The sequence below is a fragment of the Pteropus alecto genome, unplaced genomic scaffold, assembly GCF_000325575.1.
Source record: "Pteropus alecto unplaced genomic scaffold, ASM32557v1 scaffold35, whole genome shotgun sequence".
Lineage (NCBI taxonomy): Eukaryota > Metazoa > Chordata > Mammalia > Chiroptera > Pteropodidae > Pteropus > Pteropus alecto.
The window spans coordinates 6805306-6824586 of record NW_006437828.1 but is presented as its reverse complement, the minus strand read 5'-3'; the positions used below and the strand labels follow the sequence as shown (position 1 = coordinate 6824586).

At 35.8% G+C, this 19281-nt stretch overlaps 1 protein-coding gene across 1 annotated transcript in view; it reads right to left on the bottom strand.

Moving 5' to 3' along the window:
* Window positions 1-393: 393 nt before the first annotated feature.
* Window positions 394-19281, bottom strand: part of WBP4 (WW domain binding protein 4) — a 21550-nt gene continuing 2662 nt past the window's right edge. The window contains exons 2-11 of the mRNA XM_025049016.1: window positions 19203-19277; window positions 18576-18648; window positions 16372-16434; window positions 16162-16285; window positions 12470-12640; window positions 10289-10335; window positions 9753-9828; window positions 7977-8170; window positions 5153-5316; window positions 394-884 (exon numbers count right to left, since the gene is read on the bottom strand). Of these exons, the coding sequence (XP_024904784.1) occupies window positions 677-884; window positions 5153-5316; window positions 7977-8170; window positions 9753-9828; window positions 10289-10335; window positions 12470-12640; window positions 16162-16285; window positions 16372-16434; window positions 18576-18648; window positions 19203-19277 (1195 nt within the window). The 3' untranslated portion in view covers window positions 394-676. The remainder of the gene's footprint in view (window positions 885-5152; window positions 5317-7976; window positions 8171-9752; window positions 9829-10288; window positions 10336-12469; window positions 12641-16161; window positions 16286-16371; window positions 16435-18575; window positions 18649-19202; window positions 19278-19281) is intronic.

The window sequence follows — 19281 nt, the reverse complement described above, 5'->3', positions numbered from 1 at the left end:
GCGTGTTATTTCTCTCTGTATCCCCAGCTCCTAGCATAACGCCTAGCTGAAAGGAAAGACGCTTAAGCAATGGTTGTGGCTTGGAACTGAACTTGGCACATACTTCTGCTTTTGATCCAATGTGCACTTTATATTAAGCACTGCATTTGACGTACCTGAGCTGCAGTCCTTATTCTTGGCCCCTGACCTTAAATTGAGTGGCATAAACCAATATGCATACACTTTCTACATAAGCCTTCCGATAGGATCCTCAGAACTGAATCATCACTGGGCTGTGAATCTTCTCTTATATGGTCTGGTACTCACGTCTTGGATAACAGTTAATAACAGTGTGCAAAAGTAATGCATTTTCAGTGAAGGTATGTTCATACGAGCAAGAATGGAATAAAGGCCTTGCTTTTCTATGTTTTAAATAACAGATACATAGCATCTTATGACATAATTAGCATTTTTTAGACACTGAACATAATACACTGTATTACAATGCAATGTGGTAGGCTTCCATTTTAGGAACAAAAATAAATTTCACATGAAAAGATTTATTTTAAATTCACATAAAATACATTTAGAATAAATCTAAATTTTTAGCTTAAAGTATTTAGAAATAACAGAGAAGCTTTTAAGATGCGGAGTCTCTATTCTGTCCAAAAAGCAGGTATAAAAAGCTCTTTTACAGTTATTGGTCATCACCTCGTTGTCTTAAATTTCTAGATTTTCCATTTTCAATTCTTCTCTTTTTGAAGACTGGGGCCACTCCATCTGCCATGACTCCAAGTGAAGTGACTGTTTTTTCTTTAAAAACTACTTTGGGTACCCCAGCTTCAGCTTCTGAAGTTGATACATATTCATTTTCAGGGCTTGGAAGTTCCAAGTCTACCTCCTCACTGGAATAGAAAGCAAAAATAAAACCATTACTTGACTAAGACACATTTTCACATAACTGGTGGGTATTCCATATTCCCAAGATCATCTTTCTGAAAATAGTGAGAAGTTAGAAGTTGGTCATTTTGGAGTGGGAAACTATTACAAAATACTGATTTTCTAACATGAAGATACTGAGCACTTACGTAGGTGGGCACGTCAGGAAATCCCATTGATTCTCTTATTCCTCTTGTGCCAAGCGTGTATCATCTACAGAAATGCCTGTGCTTACATGTGCTTAGCAGTTCAAGTTATACAGGTGGATAAGTGAGATGTGTTTATGGAAAATGATTTTGCCATGGCCTGACAAGACTCCAGGGGCTTACACAGCACAAGATGAAAACTAGGGAGTCTCAATGTCAAGAGCAGGAGACTCCACGCACCTATCTGCCCAGCGCCCGCTTTCTGCAGAGCTGGCCCTTCGATCATCCACATGATTAGCAAAAGTATTCAGTTGACTAGTCCAGAGGAGAAAAACTTTCTCTAATAAAAAAAAGCTGAGGGTATTCATCACCACTAAAATTGCCTTTAGAGAAATGCTAAAACGAAAGGGTCTTAAGAAGTAATATAAAAATATACAAAAAAAAAAAAAAAGGTAAAGGTAAGCATATAGTCGGATTCAGAATAAAAAAATATATTAAGGTGGTGTTAACTACTTTAGTGTAAAGGTTAAAAGACAAATGCATTAAAATTAAGAATTGCTAAGACAATTTGTTAATGGACACATATCTGACGATGTAAACTGTGACATCAAAAACATAAAAGGGGGTGCGTAAAAGGATACTTTTTGTATGTGATTAAAGTTGTTATCAGTGTAAAACACTGATTGTTATATATATATATATAAGATGTTTTATGTAAGCGTCACGGTAACCACAAAACAAAAATCTAAAACAGTCACAAGAGGGAATCAGCATACAGCTGTGTGGAATCATCAATTCACAAAGGAAGGCAGCAATAGAGAAGAAAAGGACAAAACAATCAGAAAACAATAAGATGGCACCAGTAAGTCCTTATGTAGATAACTCTAAATGCAAACAGACTGAATTCTCCAATCGAAAGGCACAGAGTGACTGGATGGATAAAAAATAAGAACCAGATATACGCTGCCTATACAAGAGACTCACTTCAGATTTAAGGACACACATAGGCTCAAAGTGAAGGGATGGAAAAGGACATTTCACACAAGTGGAAACCAAAAGAGAGCAGGGGTAACTATGCTTACATCACACAAAACAGACCAAGAAACAAGAGACAAAGGTCATTATATAATGATGAAGGGGTCATAAAGACGATATAACAAGTGTAAATATGTATGAACCCAACATCAGAGCACCTAAATATTTTAAGAAAATATTACAGATCCAAAAGGAGAAATAGACAACAATACAATAATAGTAGAGGACTTCAATAATCCACTTTCGACACTGGACAGATCATCCAATAGAAAATCAACAAAGAAACTTTGCACTTGGGACATACTGAATATCAAATAGTCCTAACAGATATATACAGAACATTCCACCCAAAAGCAGAACATACATTGTTCAGCACACATGGAACATTCTCTAGGATAAACTGATATGACAGACTTATCATATGATATGTCACAAAGCAAATTTAAGCAGATTGAAATCACACTAAGTATCTTTTCTAACCATAATGGTAAGAAAGTAGAAATCAGTAATAGGAGGAAAGCTGGAAATTTCATAAATATGTGCAAATTAACACACTTCTGAACAATTAATGGTTTAAAGAGAAAACCAGATGAAAATCAAAAGACTGAATGAAAAAAATGAAAATGGAAATGCAATATATCAAAACCTACAGGATGCTGTAAAAGCGGTTCTAAAAGAGAAGTTTATTGGCATTTAAAAAAGATCTCAAGCAACCTAACTTTACACCTAACTAGAAAAAAACAAAACCCAAAGTTATCATAAGGAAGGAAACAATAAAGATCAGAGCAGAAATCAATAAAAGAGACCAAAAGAACAATAGAAAAGATAAAAAAACTAAAGAGCTAATTTACTGAAAGAAAAAACTGACAAACCTTTAGCTACACTAGGAAAAAAGACTCAAAATCAGAAATGAAAGAGGAGACATTACAACTGATACCACAGAAATACAAATAATAAAAGACTACTATGCCAACAAATTGGATAACCTAGAAAAAGTAAAAACATTCCTAGAAACATACAACCTACCAAAACCGAGTCATGATGAAACAGAAAATCTGAACATACCAGTAACAACTAAGGATACTGAACCGGTATTCAAAAACCTCCCAACACGTAAAAGCCCCGGACCAGACGGCTGCACTGGTGAAGTCTACCGAACAGTTAGTTAAAGAATTAACGTCAGTTCCCCTCCAGAAAACAGTGGAAGGGAAAGCTCCCAAACTCGTTACAGAAGCCAGTGTGACCCTGATAGCAAAGCCCGCTCGGGACAATGCGAGCGAAGAAAACCGTGGACTGACAACCCTGATGAGTTAGTTACGCAAACAGAAAGTGCAGAAACAGCCTAAACGTGAACAGAAAAGGAATGAATGACTGAGTAAAATCAATGCACGTGTAAATGATTAAACATTACATAGCAATTAAAAATAAAAGTTAAAATAGAATATTGATAATATAATGCTAAGTAGGAAAAAAGGTGAAAATTGGGGAAAATACTTTAAAATGTTAGTATTACCGCTGGGTAACTGAATGAGTTACTATGCTTTTCTTTATTTTCAAAAATTTTCAATAATGAACATATATAAGTTATTTTTGGAGGAAAAAGCCCTTAAGAAATTAGGCTAATCTACTTAGGAAGTCAGACGCAATCCATCACATACTAAACTGGCTGACTGGTTAAAATTTAACGAGAATGGCTTTACAAGGGAAAATGATAATCAGTATTTGAAAAATCTCAACTTTGAAGTAAAGGAGATATTGGTATAGTAGGACCACTTTCCTATTGTAAGGCACTTAAGAAATCAGTTAGGGCTGAAGTGTTGTCTTATTATTTCTGAAACTTCAATGTATATCGTCAAAGTAATCATCACAGTGCCTGGCACCATGTCACATTACATACATATTTCCTAATATTTCGTTAAGTAACATTGAACATTCCATAATAATAGTAATATTTTCATAGCAGTTCTAAGCTATTTTACAGTGTGCTATCCTTAGGGAATCAATTCTAATTAGAACAGTGCGTAAAGCTGTCCAAAACTTGCAATACTCTCTTGTGAAAAAAGTGAACTATTCTTTAAAGTTTAGTTTTAACGATAAATACTTTCATTATATAAGTATTGAAAATGAACAGGACAAACAACCAGGACTCATGGACGTGGACTACAGACTAGTGGTTACCAGAGAGTAGAGGGTGAGGGGAAGGGGGAGGTAGACGGGGTAAAGGGGGTCAAATATGTGGTGACAGAAAGAAATCTAACTGTGGGAGGTGAACACACAGTGTAAATATATATGCCTTAAAGTATACAGCTGAAACTTATTGGATTTCATTAACCAATGTCACCATAAATAAATTTAAAAAAAGTATCGACAGAGTAGTCATCTTACCTTACCATTTCAAAACATTGATGTTTTAGAGAATAACTGCTTAACTCATGTAAATACATTTTTCCCCCACCTAAATATTTTTTAAGCATTTAAGAAACACTAATTTGTGAAGCTGGCATCTTCCTGTTTGTGTAAATCCTCCTAAGACAATAACAGATTTGAACACACAAGCTAATTAATAATATAAAGCAGGTAACATCTCCCCATGACCTTGTTTAATTGATAAAACTGCTCTGATTTTTGAAACTGGCTTAAAAACCTTGGTAAGGGTCATAAGCCATTTTCGAGACAGTAACAAGAGCTTTCTTCTTGCCTTTAGATGTATCATACGCAGCGTTTATTGACCATGCAGATATTCATTTCTGATACAACAATGACGGTGAGTGTGAGAATGTCACGGGCACAAAATGCGAGTTAGTGTGTACACGTGTGGTCAACAGAAAAGTCACGTTTAAGTACGAATGAAAAGAATAATTAGCTTACTTTTAAAAAATAATCATTAACTCACATTTTAAAATCTTAGAAAAAATAAAACCACTCTGGAAATAAAAGAAATGAGCTACACTTTTAGTGAACACCTTATCCTTCCAAGTAGTCACTGCAATTTACAGAAGTGCTGGGGTATAAAACCCTTGTCACAACAGCGGGATTGCGCTGCGGGTACTTACTGAGACTCGACTTCCTGTTTAATTTCTTGCCATTCTCCATAGGGGTTTGATTTTTTATGAGCTTTGGATTTTTCTTCCTTTGGACCTGATGAATTCTCTTCTTGGATATTTTTTTCTTTCTGTTTTTCTGGTTCAGTTCCTTTAACACTATTTTTATTTTTTTCCTGAAAATTCAAAGTAAAGAAATAACACACTACCAAGACAGAAATAAAATTTAACATAGTCTCATTGATTTATAAATAACGATACATTAACTCACTAGTTTAAATGTGCACATAATACAACAAATGTATATTAAAAAAAATTTCATTGCCTGATTAGGTTTTTCATTACCCCTAAACGTTAACATACCATGGTCAAGGCTGCTTTTTAAAATAATGTTCTACAATTAAAGACATGTGCTGGCCTTTTTTTCTCTCTTCTCTTGGCTGCTTTCTCTCCTTACTTACATATCCATCCAGTGGTGACCTTCCTTTGTACTGTGCTCCTTTTGAATTTAATGCCACGTCACTGGACCCTTCTGAACCCTTTATCTAAACAACTTCCTCAACCTATTAGTCATAACTAAAAGCCATCTTCACATTGAGGACATCACCAGAATGTTAGTGGCCTGTACAACTGATAGCTACATGAAACGAGAAAGACACACCGTGGAGGTCGAAGCTCCCACAGGAGTCCCTGGCTAGTGCTGGTGCTTTTATGGCACCCCTCTTCTGGGATAACGAGCCTTGTGACCCACTTTAGCAAGTGGACCATGCACTAGATTTCTGCCTCTTCGCAAACTTCACAACCGTGGGTGGCAGCCCTGGGACACGGTTTGTTTGCCATCCTCCGCACGAATTTTAACTCATTCCCTCGCGCTGCTGGTATCGCAGGACTAGGAGGCAGCAGCCGCTTTCTCGCAGGTCTTGACTGCTGCCAGGCCATCACTTCTTTAAAAAATAAAACATGTTTACTAAGGTCATCATACTTGTTTACTTTGACCCTCGTGCAATAAATGCCTTCTCCTGTGAGGCTCCTACCACCACTTTCTATACAGTTCTCTTCTATTCCTCCTTCTATGATCTAATGACCTCTGGCCACGACTCCATATTCACAATGAATGTGGCAACTCTGGCACCATGTTCTCTCTATTCAAACTCGTTGTCATCCTAGAGCTTAAAAATCCCCTAGCTTCAGTTCTGTGAGCTTCCAAGCCAACGAGTCTGGTCTTCACTATAAAGGCAGACTCGGAGGTACTGCAGGTTCAGTTCCAGACCACTGCTGGGGGTGGGGGGCGGGGGGGAGATCTTCAAGTTTTAAAATACAAACCATCTGTGAAGCGCAAGAGAGCAACGCGCAATAAAACAAGGTCTGCCTGTGTTTAGTTACCTAAAGTTACGTATGCTAGGATTACAGATAATTTGTCCTTGCTTATCTGTATTTTGTAGTATTTTGTTTGCTTAAAATTACTGTCTGTCCCAGGACGGATGCTGGGTTACCTAAACTTGACACTGTGAGATGGTTACTACTAGAAGATCTTTGCTGCTGCTCCTCTACAAGCTGGATACGTCCCTCACCCTCAGTTCCACTAAGACTTATGGTGAAGGTACAGAAAATCCAGGCAGTGACAAGATCCTAGCTGTGGCCTCAAAGTAGCCTCTCTCCAGCATCCCTGACATCCCTTCACCGCGCAGGCCAGCAATCTCAACCATGGATCAACGCTGTGTGTCCTGTATGCTTTGGCACCTGGGCTCCTGAGTGTTCCTGGAAAGGTCACAAAAGCAGGACTAGCAATACTACATAAACATCTGTTTTTATTTTCACACCACGGCTGGGCCCTCAGCAGCACCTGCCAATCCTCTTGGCTCATTTCCACTCCCACCCCAGTTCAGTGACGATTTCAATTCACCAATATCATCAAGACCCCCGAAGCTCCTCAATCTCAGCAAGCAATTTTGATTTCTTCATGAATGAGTAGACTGAGGCTAAAAGGCATGACTTTCAATTTCTTCCCTGACGCCAACTCGTCTGTAGTCATACCTTCTTATAGATAATGGAAACCTTACAGAAAATGAATTTATTCCTTGTTCAAGACCAACCTATCCACCTACCCTTGTTGGTATTGCTTTTCTACCTCCTTTGGGGCCCTCTCAAAGGAAATACCACCACAAATCTCCCATGGTTAAGAGTCAATAGGTAGCCACCATCCTACCATCTAATTTCTACCTTCATTTCATATCCAAACACATATACCACATACTGAGCCACTTTTCATTCCCCTGTAATCTGAGTTCTGCCACCCAATATCCTGGTTAAACTGCTAGAAAGGCAGTGGGGACCTCATTACTGAAATATTCAATGGACGTTTTTCTTTTTCTAGGCCTAATTAATCCTAATGCTATTCCTTTGGCTTCTGGAATATTAAACTCTTCTGCTTCTTTGTACACCTCTAATCACTCTCATTCTACCTTGTGGCCTCCTCTTTCTGTCTGCTACTTAAATGTCTAATGTTCCCCAAGGTCATTTTCCTAGGTTCCCACACCCATTCTGAGATTTAAATTACTACCAGAAAGCTGATGATACTCAAATTAGCATCTGCAGCCTAGACATTCTGACTGGCATGTTCAGATAGCTTTCTAAATGTTACAAGGTATCTCAAACTCAGGTCTAAAAATGAATTTACTGTCTTGCTACCAAACAGATATCAATAAATGGTATAACTATTTATCCAGTTGCCAAAATATGTGTCTTGGTTTTATGTCTATCTTCTACCAGAAAACTGAAGTCTGTACAGTTTTTTATAAATTGATAAACTTTTGTAAAGAGTAAATCAAGAACCTACCTTAAACTTTATTTTTAGCTTTGGTGTTTGTGTGGAGACCTCTCCTTTTTCTGCTTTCTGTTCCCCATCAGAGCCGCTATGCGAATCTGATGATTTGGACTCTTCTACGGTGCCAAGTGCCTTTTCATTGACTTTACTAGAACTCAGATCGCCAGTGTGTGGAATGAAATCATCAGGTTTTTCCCATCTGGATTCTATTCGACACATTTTAATAGTCATGTTATTTGGTTACCAATTCAATTCAGAAGTAATTCCCAATATAATGCTTCCTGTCACTTATGTGAAATGACAACAGTGCATCTATTTCATACCATCCTTGATAATAAGATAATAAGACTTCTGTAAGCTCTTGTATCTTTCAGAAATTGATTTCAAACACTCTGAATTCACTAGATGTATCAATTACAGCCCCGATGGAAAGAGACCTAAGAACTGGGCAATATTTTCTAAGGACTCTCATGATTTAACTGACACCAATTTCAGGAAATATATGTAATAGTGAGCACACATCAGATTTCCTGGGGTTTATTTAGCACAAAAACTTCCTGGGCTCCTCATACAATGAAATCATACTGTAAAAATGTGAACGAATATGTCATTTTTACAGTCAGAAAAAAAAAATCTTGCTTGAACTCTACTGCCACCCAGTGGTTTATTGGGCTTTTAGTGAAATGATGGCATTTCTAATTATCTTTCAGTTATTACCTACTTTTAGTTTAATAAAAGAGAAAGAGACTCTAATATGTATTGTCCAACTGGAACAGTGTTTAGAGTGAAAGGGGCTCTATTAACAATTACAGTGGTCTAGACATAAACTGAAACTATTGAGGACCAATCAGTATGTACAGTCCCTTATTAATATAGGATACTTGCCAGTACTAATGAAAAACACTACTTTTCCTTGTCTGTCTCACACAAAAAAATTCTCAGGAAATAAATAATTTGTTAAGCACTAATATGTACCAGGCACTGTTCTGAGAACTTCGTAGACACCTGACTCTCACGGGCCCCTGAGTACATGATCGTCTCTATTTTACTGAAGAGCAACTACAGGCTCAGTGACTTGCCCACAATCATGTAGGTAAGGAAGGAAGCTGTGCACTGAGCTCAGATCTAGCTCTAGAGCTACATTATATATTAACGCAATCTCTAGGATTCAGTACCTCAATATAACTAAGATGGCCACTGCTATCATTGGGGAAACAAGGTATCTACCTAGAGGTTAAAAGGGCTTTTTCCGCCTAAAAAATGTAATGCCATGTGGGGGGCTTTCGGTAGCAGGAATTAAAAAATGCAACAGCAAAAAATATCCCGCTAAAGTTACACCAGAACTATAGTTATTTTGGTTTCACTGCAGAAGAAACCAAGTACAAATACCTTAAAACCAGTTTTATGAAATTAAATTAGATAAAATCTTAATCTGAAAAACAATTAGGTAACAATAATTATGCATGTTTTATAAATATTTATGTAACTAAAACGTTATGAAATTAGTAAAAGTGAAAATTTGATGATCTCAGCCACTGCTAAAATAGCATCGGTTTTGGTTTTTTTCAAGAAAGAAACGACAAGTTGAACTAGATGCCTTCCAAGGTACCTTCTAAGGTAATGAATGTATTTCTAAAATAATTATGATAAAAATCAGTAATAGTAGAGAAAGCAAAAAGGACTCTTTATAGGTACTATATGTACTAAAATTCTCTAGTTCAGGTGATTCATCAGCAGGCTAATAAGCAGTTTCAGGTACAATTTTAGATAGTTAATCAAAGGACCTACCTCCTGTTTCTGTATTATAATAATAGGTATAGCCGTCTTCACTTAAACCTTCTACCCAAATGGCCTTTGCTGCTGTCTAAAGGGGAGGAAAAAACAAGCATAAACTGCAGATAACGATGAGGTTATGTATTAGGTAACTAAGTCAGCGTTAGGGACCCTTTCCTTTCCTCTTATACCTGAGAGTTAGGACGGGTGGTACCGCTCATGGCCCAGGAAGCTTAGTTTGTGTTAATCACAGGCCAGCTCTTGGGGAGAATGTCTCACTTCTGAAAGCCAGGAATAATTCTCAGATGGACAGGGACATGTGAATGACAACTAATAATATTTGCCCTGCATGGAGTTTTGGGTAGAAACCACTTTCAAGCTCCACCCAGCCTTCTAATAAAAGGATTATAGGAAGACAAGAACAAAGTATCTGTTGGTGGTGGGTAGGGGCTTATTTGGAAGCAAATGTGCTTAATAATACTCTATAAAAATCCCAGGAGCCAATCATTTTAAAGACAGAAGCAAAGACACTATTAATGTACTTCAGTTACCTTTTTTAAGTTTCCTTGAAATCCTTCAGGTTTCTCCCACTGAGATGCTTAAAGCAAAATATATTGTATTTATAAAATATTTTTGCTTAAAAAAAAAAACAACTTTCCAAAAAATTTAATTTGGCAAAAATTTACAAGGTATTCAGTGTGTACTGAACATTACAGGTCTATAGTTATAAACGTAATTGAAAAATAAAAAGGACCAACATACATCCCAGGAGTACTGCACACAAGAATACACGACTGCTACCTAAGAGAAGGAAGGACAGAATAAAGGATTAGAAGTTACTGGTACTTCCAGAGGAATTATTAGAGCCAGATAGGGCCTCTCTTAAAGACTTCGCGGAATGCAGGCTTGATAAATTTGGAAGGAATGAGATAGCCTTTTGACATCTCGATGCGGGGGCGGGGCGGGGGGCCGGGGGAGAGGAGAGATGGAATGAATGACTCAAGGGAAGAATAAGATAAAAGTATGCAGGAATTAAAATCAAGTGTTGCTGAGAAAGTAGGCTAGTGAACAAAAGAAACAAGCAGTAGCACTAGAAGGAAGACATAAATAGTTTCTATGTAAAATTGAAGATGACATAATTATAATCTCTAGTATATAATCATATATGGTTCACTGTAAACCATTACATGCACTTCACTGAAAGCTCAGTGCAAACTCAGTGATTATTACTATTTCTATGTAGTCTGAAACTGACTGTGGTTCTAAAGATCATAATAATTACAATAACACTTAGACCCCAAGGTTTTCTTCATGATTAACTCTCTGATCTCATTTCCTGCCTTCTTGACCATTCTTAATTTTCTTTTGTTGACTTTTCTTTTTGCCATTCCTTTAATGTATGTACTTCTCACTCATGTTACTTCTTGTTCTCTTTTTCTTTGTGATCTCACATACTCCTGAAAGTTAACATATTATTTACATTCCCAGACTCAATTTATCTCCCCAATTCCCAACTCTAACCATCAATTACCTATTGAAAATTGCCACATGAATGGTCTATAGGTATCTCAACCTCAACCTACCCCAAATTGAATTCATCGCTGTCTCACTAAAACTTACTGTTTCTACATTTCATATCTCAGTAGCTGGCACCGTCACCTATTCTCCCAGCCCTCCGTGATATGGTCCCAATCCATCTTCCCAGCCTTTCTTCTCCCATGTCATCTTCAGAGAACCTTAGGCTTTACGTCCACCAGATGCCTATTTCCCAAACTTCTGAAGCTTTTTTTGGGTCATACTGTTCGACCTGTCTGGAATGCTTGCTGCACCCTCATAACAACCCACTGCAGTCCTTTTCAATAGAAACACCTATGGAGTGTCTGCGCCACACCAGGCATTGTGCTAGGAATACAAACGGTAAAATGCCATCATTCCTGATGTCTTCATTTTAACTTACAGATCAGCTCAAAAGTACTTTCTGTGATGATCTCTCAGATCCGCATAATCACAGTTAATTCCTCAGTATTTTGAGTTCCCATATAATTTTAATTACATCTCTATTATATTATAGCTCTTTAAAATTCCTCCTTGTATATAGTTGTTTATTTCTGATACTAAATTTTCTATTTCTGGAGAGTAAGATGCTACATAAATGTATAATAAATGCATTTATTTATCTCAGAATTTATATGGAAAATCCCAAATACATTTAGTGAAGGAAAATAAGATGTTTTTGATTCTTACTAAGAAACACTATTGTGTATTTTCTTAGAAATTAATATCCAAAACATTAATAGGAAGGGGGGACTCTACTAGGTCAATCAAGACAGCTACACAGAAAAGAAATCATGGTTCCCAATCTGCTTTTGAACAGAAAATCTTTTCCACAGAATATTTTATTTCAAGAACCCCTGCAATTTGTGAAGTGGATCTGAAATGCCTTCATTCCATGTAAAATGCTTTATTTACATGTCGTTCATAATTGTGAAGGTTTTAATGAGAAAATACAAAGCTTTAGTTTATTTGTAAGGAACCCACTATTAAGGCTTTAACTAAGTATGACACTGAGTCACTATGTGAAGGGCACCGTTTTAAAGGGCATACAATTTTTTTACCATTGTGGCAAAAATGTAAAGATATACTCTTCCACTGTTTAAATATTCCAATATTAACTGAAAGTCCAAAGACAAAATAGTTATCATTCTCTACAGTTTTCTCCCTAATTGACTTACCTCCTGTGATGAGATCATAATAGTAATGGTAACCCTCAGAGGTTATGCCTTCTACCCATCTGCCTTTTGAAGGGTCTTTTTTCTTCTTCTTCTTTTCTTTCTGATTTGATCCAGAGGTGGGTGTGGGTGGGACAGTGCTGGTTACTGGTGATGTGGCTGGCTCTGTAATTTCTACAGAAAAGATGAGAGAAGGGTAAAGCAGACAATCTAAATCCCGCCCCCCACTCCCACCCCGGGAATAAAACATTAATAACGTTATTCCAAAGCAAAAGTGTGACAAGATTCTTTTGGGAATGTGACACGTTATTGTAAAGCTCATTTGTAAAACTAAACATGTACAAATGTCTAGGAGAATTTTTAAAAAGTGACAAGGGGAATCTAATCCTACTGGGTATTAAAACTCATTCTAAAACTATTGTAAAAAAGACCAACAATGTAAAACTGGTCCAGGAATAGCAAAGATATGATTGAAACAGAACAGTACAGAAAGAGCTCCAACTGTAGATTCCTAGTGCTTCTTAGTAGACAAAAAAAGAGATCATTTAATAAAGGACAGTGAACTAACTGGTTAATTACCTGGAAAAAAGTAAAGCTATTTCCCACGCCCCGGTCTCTTCCATGTTTTTACACCAATATAAATTCCAGATCGAAGATATTTACAAAAATACAACGTAAGATATTAAATTTGACTACATAAAAATTCAAATATTCCATATAGCGAAAATAAAAATGAAAAATATATACAAGAAAAACAAATGACAAATATTTATAACAAATAACAGGATTAATGTTCCTAACAAAGATCCCTTACAAATCTAACATTGTAACAAAAATGGGCAAAAAGCACAAAGGTAATTCAGAAAATTAACATTTACTTTCACTGATATTCGAAGAAATGCAAATAATTTTTTTGCATTAGATCAATAAGTACTGAAAAGAATGACAAATCCAGTGTTAGTCAGTTTGATTCATGGGTATGAAAAAATGGGTAGTTTTTAGGGCTTTACTTTTTCCACCAAAGGATTATTAGCCAGTTATTCCCAGCACCAGTTAATAAATTGATTTTATTTCTAGCAAAAGTGTGTATCTTTGGACACATTTCTGGAGATAGCTTGGTATTAACTATCAATATATAAAATATATTCAGACTTTAATTCTGCAATCTCATTCTAAAAATTGAACCTAAAGAGATAAAAATATGCATACGTAATGATGCTCACTGTAGCATTCTAACAGCGAAAAACTCTAAGCAACCCAAATGATAACCTGGAAGAAATTAGTTAAATAAATTTTGGCATTTTTATGGCATTTAAAAAAATAATTTATTTTTCAAATTAGTTGATATACAATATTATATTAGTTTCAGGTGTACAACAGAGTGATTAGACATATATATAACTTATGAAGTGATCACTCAGATAAACCTGGTACTCATTTGACATCACACAGTTATTACAATGTTTTTGATTATATTTCCTATGCTATACTTTACATCTCCATGACGATTTTATAACTGCCAATTTGTACTTCTTAATCCCGTTCCCTTTTTGTTATGTTTTATACCCTTTTTAAAACATTTGTTACAAAAGTGATCATTGTAAAAAGGAATTTATACCATTATATGACTTAATTTTAGTAAAAATCGAAAGTCGTACAGCTAGCAAGATGCGATTCTGGTTGACTCCAAACGTGTGCTCCTAACCACTCCATAGCCACTAAAAATGATGTATATCCTTAATTGTTTTAAAGAAAAGATGTATTTAACATATCACTGAGGGGGAAAAAAATCTCCAAACAGATCACAGCATACAATGCGTATTTTATTTAAAAAATTGTAAAGGTATCTGTAGAAATCTTAAAAGCAGTTTTTTAAAAACTCTTTTCTTTGTACTGCATTGTTGTACCTTCTAAAAGAATATATATCCTATTCAGGAAAACAAGGTTATAAAAAATATTTAATAGGAAAAATCCATTTAAATATAAAATGCTAAAATTTGCTCGAAGGGGAACATAATGAAATCTCCCAATCTATATAATTGATGAGATTATTTTTTAACTATTCCTATTTAATTCTACAGGAGTACCTACATCCTTTTTCCCTTAAAATGAACACAAAGCTTTATTCTTATGGAAGTACCATCTCTCCCATTTTAACTAATGATATCCCGGAAAATATTTTTCAAGTCTGGTTACAACTGTTATTTGATGAGGGCAATGTCAATTAACTTAACTGTTATTGTGCTGAAAAGTTAATTGAAAGCAGTTTTTATTAGAGAGTAAAGAACGCCATTCCTTGTCGACCGTCTCCCAACATCGACAACTGAGATCTGCGACATGCCTGGATTCAGGACAGTGGATTTGTCAGGAAAGAAATGCTCACAGAAAGTTCCCAACATAAAGCCTAAATTCAATGACAAGGTCTATTCTACTTAAAGGATGCTTTTTAGTTATTCTCAAACCCTCAAATCATCTACCTTCTTGCTGGCGAAGATGTGGTGCAAAGGGAACTCTTATACACTGTTGGTGGGAATGTAAATTGATCCAATCGCTATGGTAAAAAATATGAAGGCTCCTCAAAAAATTAAATATAGATCTATCATCAGTCCAGCAACTCTACTTCTGGGTATATAACCAAAGGAAATGAAAAACAAAATCTCCAAGTGATGCATGCACTCCTGTGTTTACTGCAGTATTACTTGCTATAGCCAAGCTTTGGAAACAACCTAAATGCCCATCAATAGGTGAATGGATAAAAAGAAGTGGTATATACACACAATGGAATATTACTCAGCCATGAAAGAGGAGGGTATCCTGCCATTTGTGACAACATGGATGGACCTTAAGCACACTGTGCTAAGTGAGATTAAGTCAGACAAAGAAAAACAAGTACTATGTGATACCTTTTATATGCGTAATCTAAAAAAGTCAAACTCCTAAAAAACAAAGTAAAATGGTAGTTACCAGGAAATGTTGGGTGGGGAAATAAGACTGAAGTTGTTTAAGGATACAAACTTGCACAAGTAGTAAATAAGCCACAGTGTAATAAATACAGACAACAATATTGCACTATAATTATGCAACATAAATATCACTCCAAAGGCAAACATATTACAACATATAAATGCATCAAAGTAACACACTGTATACCTTAAATGTATACAATGTTATATGCCGAATATATTCAATTAAAAACCCTAAAAATAAAGAGAAAAAAATTATCTACCTTTTAGCAGTAGTCAGTTAATCTGTCCACAAAAGGCTAATTCACTGTAATTCAACCATATAAATAAACACGATTCGATTTTGACCATATGGTTTAAGTCAACTGTGGTTATAATGCAAGGCCTATCTTTTAATGAATAGCTCCTTTCAGCTGAATAATTAGAATATCTAAAAAACTCAAATGTCTCTGAAATGAACCACTGACCTAACACAGAGCTAGGGGTAGGTAGCTGCCAAGGTAGTATAGTTGTAAATGGAGGTGTTAAAATGCAAAGCTTTTAAAAGCAAACAAAGGTGCATGAGCAAACTCCCACGGTCTAAATAGGGCTTTGATGCATAGCAAAAGCACTAAGAGTATACCCTGAGTGTATAACCTCTTTATGGAAACAATAAAAGCTCACAACAATAAAATGCTATACACTTAGCATGACCTCTGATGTTACTTTTAAAACATGTTGGCTGCTTTTTACCTGACTCTAAGCCAAGCCTTTTCAAATCCTCTTGGTATGCTTTCAGGGCAGCTGCCTCCATTGCAGCAAACTCCTTTGATGCCTTTTCTTCCTCCTTTGCCTTATCCAGGCTTTTCTGTTTAATCTATGTAAGTCGCATATACAAGTGAAAGTTAGAGAAAGGATTGATATTTACGTGAAAAAAATTGGAAAAGAAAGAGACTAAATTACCTCGCTGATCCTCTTTGCCACATTTTCCTTATGATTTTTTCCTCTTTCATGAAATTCAACACTCTTAAGGATGAAAAAAAGAGAAAATACAATGGAAAACTACATAAGCATTATTAATGTTCACAGTAAAGTAACAATAAATAGAGGAATGGAACATAACAAAATCAAAACTAAAACCACTGGCAGAAAAGATAAACATAATTTTGATGCTACAGAACTGAACTACATTATTATTATGCCCTCTGACTAGGTTTCCTCTGGTGCTTAAAATAAACTCTGACGACCTTATTAATAGAGAGAATACAAGGTATCCTTGATGACTAATCTAGTGAATATGATTGTAACGAGGACTCAAACAAGACATGAAGCCAAAAGAGGAGTGGGAAAAAAATCTTAACTTCAAGAGACACCTATCAGCATAAAATGTCAAAACCAGTAAGTCTCTAGAATTTGTACTGGTCTATTTGCCACATTCGGTAAGAGACACAGAGAATAATCGATTATCCTTAAGACCTTATTCCTCTAAATTGGTAGAAAAGTAGACATTAAAAAATTTCTCCTAAATTGTAAAATACTTTAATACAATGTGGTAATAGTACAAAATGCAATAACTCCTAAGCAGGACAATGTGGCACTATCTAGCAAAATTAGACTGCTGTAATAGAGAACAAAGAAGCTTCCTATGTGTTAATGTGGAGAGAGCTGTAGGATATACTGCTGAATTAAAAACAAAACAAAACAACTATGGTGCAGGATAGTGCCTATGGTGTGCTGTTAGGGATGCTGGAATAAGAACCTATCTCTCTATTCATATAGAAACCATGGTATATGGAAACAATGCAAATAGAAAGAATGGTAGAATGGTAGACAAGAAAATGAAAAAAGTGGTAAACTAAATGACGGGTAGCTGGATAGGTGGGGGACAGAAGTGGGTGAGTGAATGTGATACTCGAAATGCTCCGCAAATTACAAATGCCTGGTCATATGAAATAAGAATTTTTGAGTCAACTTTGCAAAACTAGTTTTGTCAATCAAATTTTACATGAAGCATTAGCTGAGCTACTCTAACGTACTACTGTGAATTCCTCTTTAAAATCTTGACTTTATAAAGCAAATGTTCATCCTCTATCATATATTAAGTTTCCTAAAGCTGATTATACTACATAAAGAATATTAAAGAGCCATTCAAAAATAAATTAATTTTGTTTCTAGGTACAGGTTAAATCGGTGTGTTTAGCAATTCAAGGAGATGACGAAAGACTATCCTAGAAGGGATTATTCACACTAGATACTCATAAAGTTCACTGAACTGCCTGGGTGCCTCCAAAGAAGAGACTTATCAGTGACTCCTATAGGTTTTAAAATCTGTGTTACTTATTTGTAAGGATGGCCTAAATCAAACAAGACAGTCAAGAACTTTAGCAACTATTCAAAAAGATTAAAACAAAATCCAAAAGAAAACTATCCCTGAACTCCTTGCAGATAATAGTAAATAAGTATCTACCAAAGAAATATGACACTGGTGAAAATGGGGCTACTATTCTTTTGTGCATCCAACTCTACTAAGCAAAAGATATGAATATGTAACATATTAAAAAAATACTCTAGCATTTAGGTACTATGTACGGAGTATTATAACGTGCATGAGGGGTAAAAAAAAAAACAATTATGCTTTTTGTTTTGTTTTAAAAGTTGAACCTAGATTAAGACATACAGTAATATAATGTGCTTAACAGTTATTTTCATATTCCATGAGAGGTTCTTACAAATTTAAGCATTCATAGACATAAAGCTCTACATCACATATATTTATCTTTACAGCAAATAAACTACAGTAACCTTTCTTTTTACATATTAAGTGCTCTTCTCTTTTATTTCTCTTTGTATATGACAGTACTACAAATAACATCATCAAAATGTAGGCGTTTCATAAACATGGATGAGAATACCCAATATCATTTCCTGAATTTGAATGAAGGGCCAAAAAGAAATAATTTAGCTTAATATATAATAAAATTTAAGCTGATGAAAAAGAAGGCTCAAAGCTTTCCTAAAAGGAATGAAAGAATAGCAATCTTTTAACGTTTTGAAAAATCAAGAACAATGTATAGGAGAGTGCTTTATAAACTCGGAGTTTAGACCAAAAAGGCACACTTTACGTAAATACAATATTAGGCAAATCTCTAATAGTAGAATTATCATACAGGCCTATTGTCCGCTATCCAGCACTTGCAGTAATCACAGAATTTCTTTGGTTGTGACTTCCAGTAGTCTGCCCTGAAAAAGGGAAAAACAAGTCTAAGCTTATTTAGAACTTAAAAAGGTAAAATTATGCATGCTTTATATCTTCTTACAGTTTGAAATTGAAGCCTCGGCTACTGAATCTTGTTTTGTTACACACAGCGCCGTTTTATTGTTCATCTGACTGAAGCAGTCAACTGAGATTCTGCTGCCAGTAGAACAGAAAAAGTCTGCTCCGGATTTAAAACTCTCTTAAAACGGCTTAAAAATTTTTGTTTCCCTCAGATGTTACTGTCATCAGTGTGAAGAAATAAGGAACATCTTAGGGAAGATTTATCCTTTCCACTCTTTTCTAGCATTTCGGAGAGGTTACTGTCATGGAGGCCTGAAGAAACTCATAAAGTCTGCATTAAATCAAGTTATTTCCACTAAAAGAACAAAGCACGAGACTCCTCTGGTGAGAGACTGGTTCCTCCGAGACCATCAGTTAATACAATTTGTTCCTGAGCCTCGGGGCTGAAGAGAGAGAGAAACGCCAAGGGACCTCTCAGCTGGCAAGACAAGAGAAAAAAAACAATCTTCACTCTAACCCGGGCTGGCCGCCTCCAGGGCGGAGGAGCTCAGCAGTGGCCACAGGCCAACCCTGAAGTTTCACAATCGCCCAGGGTT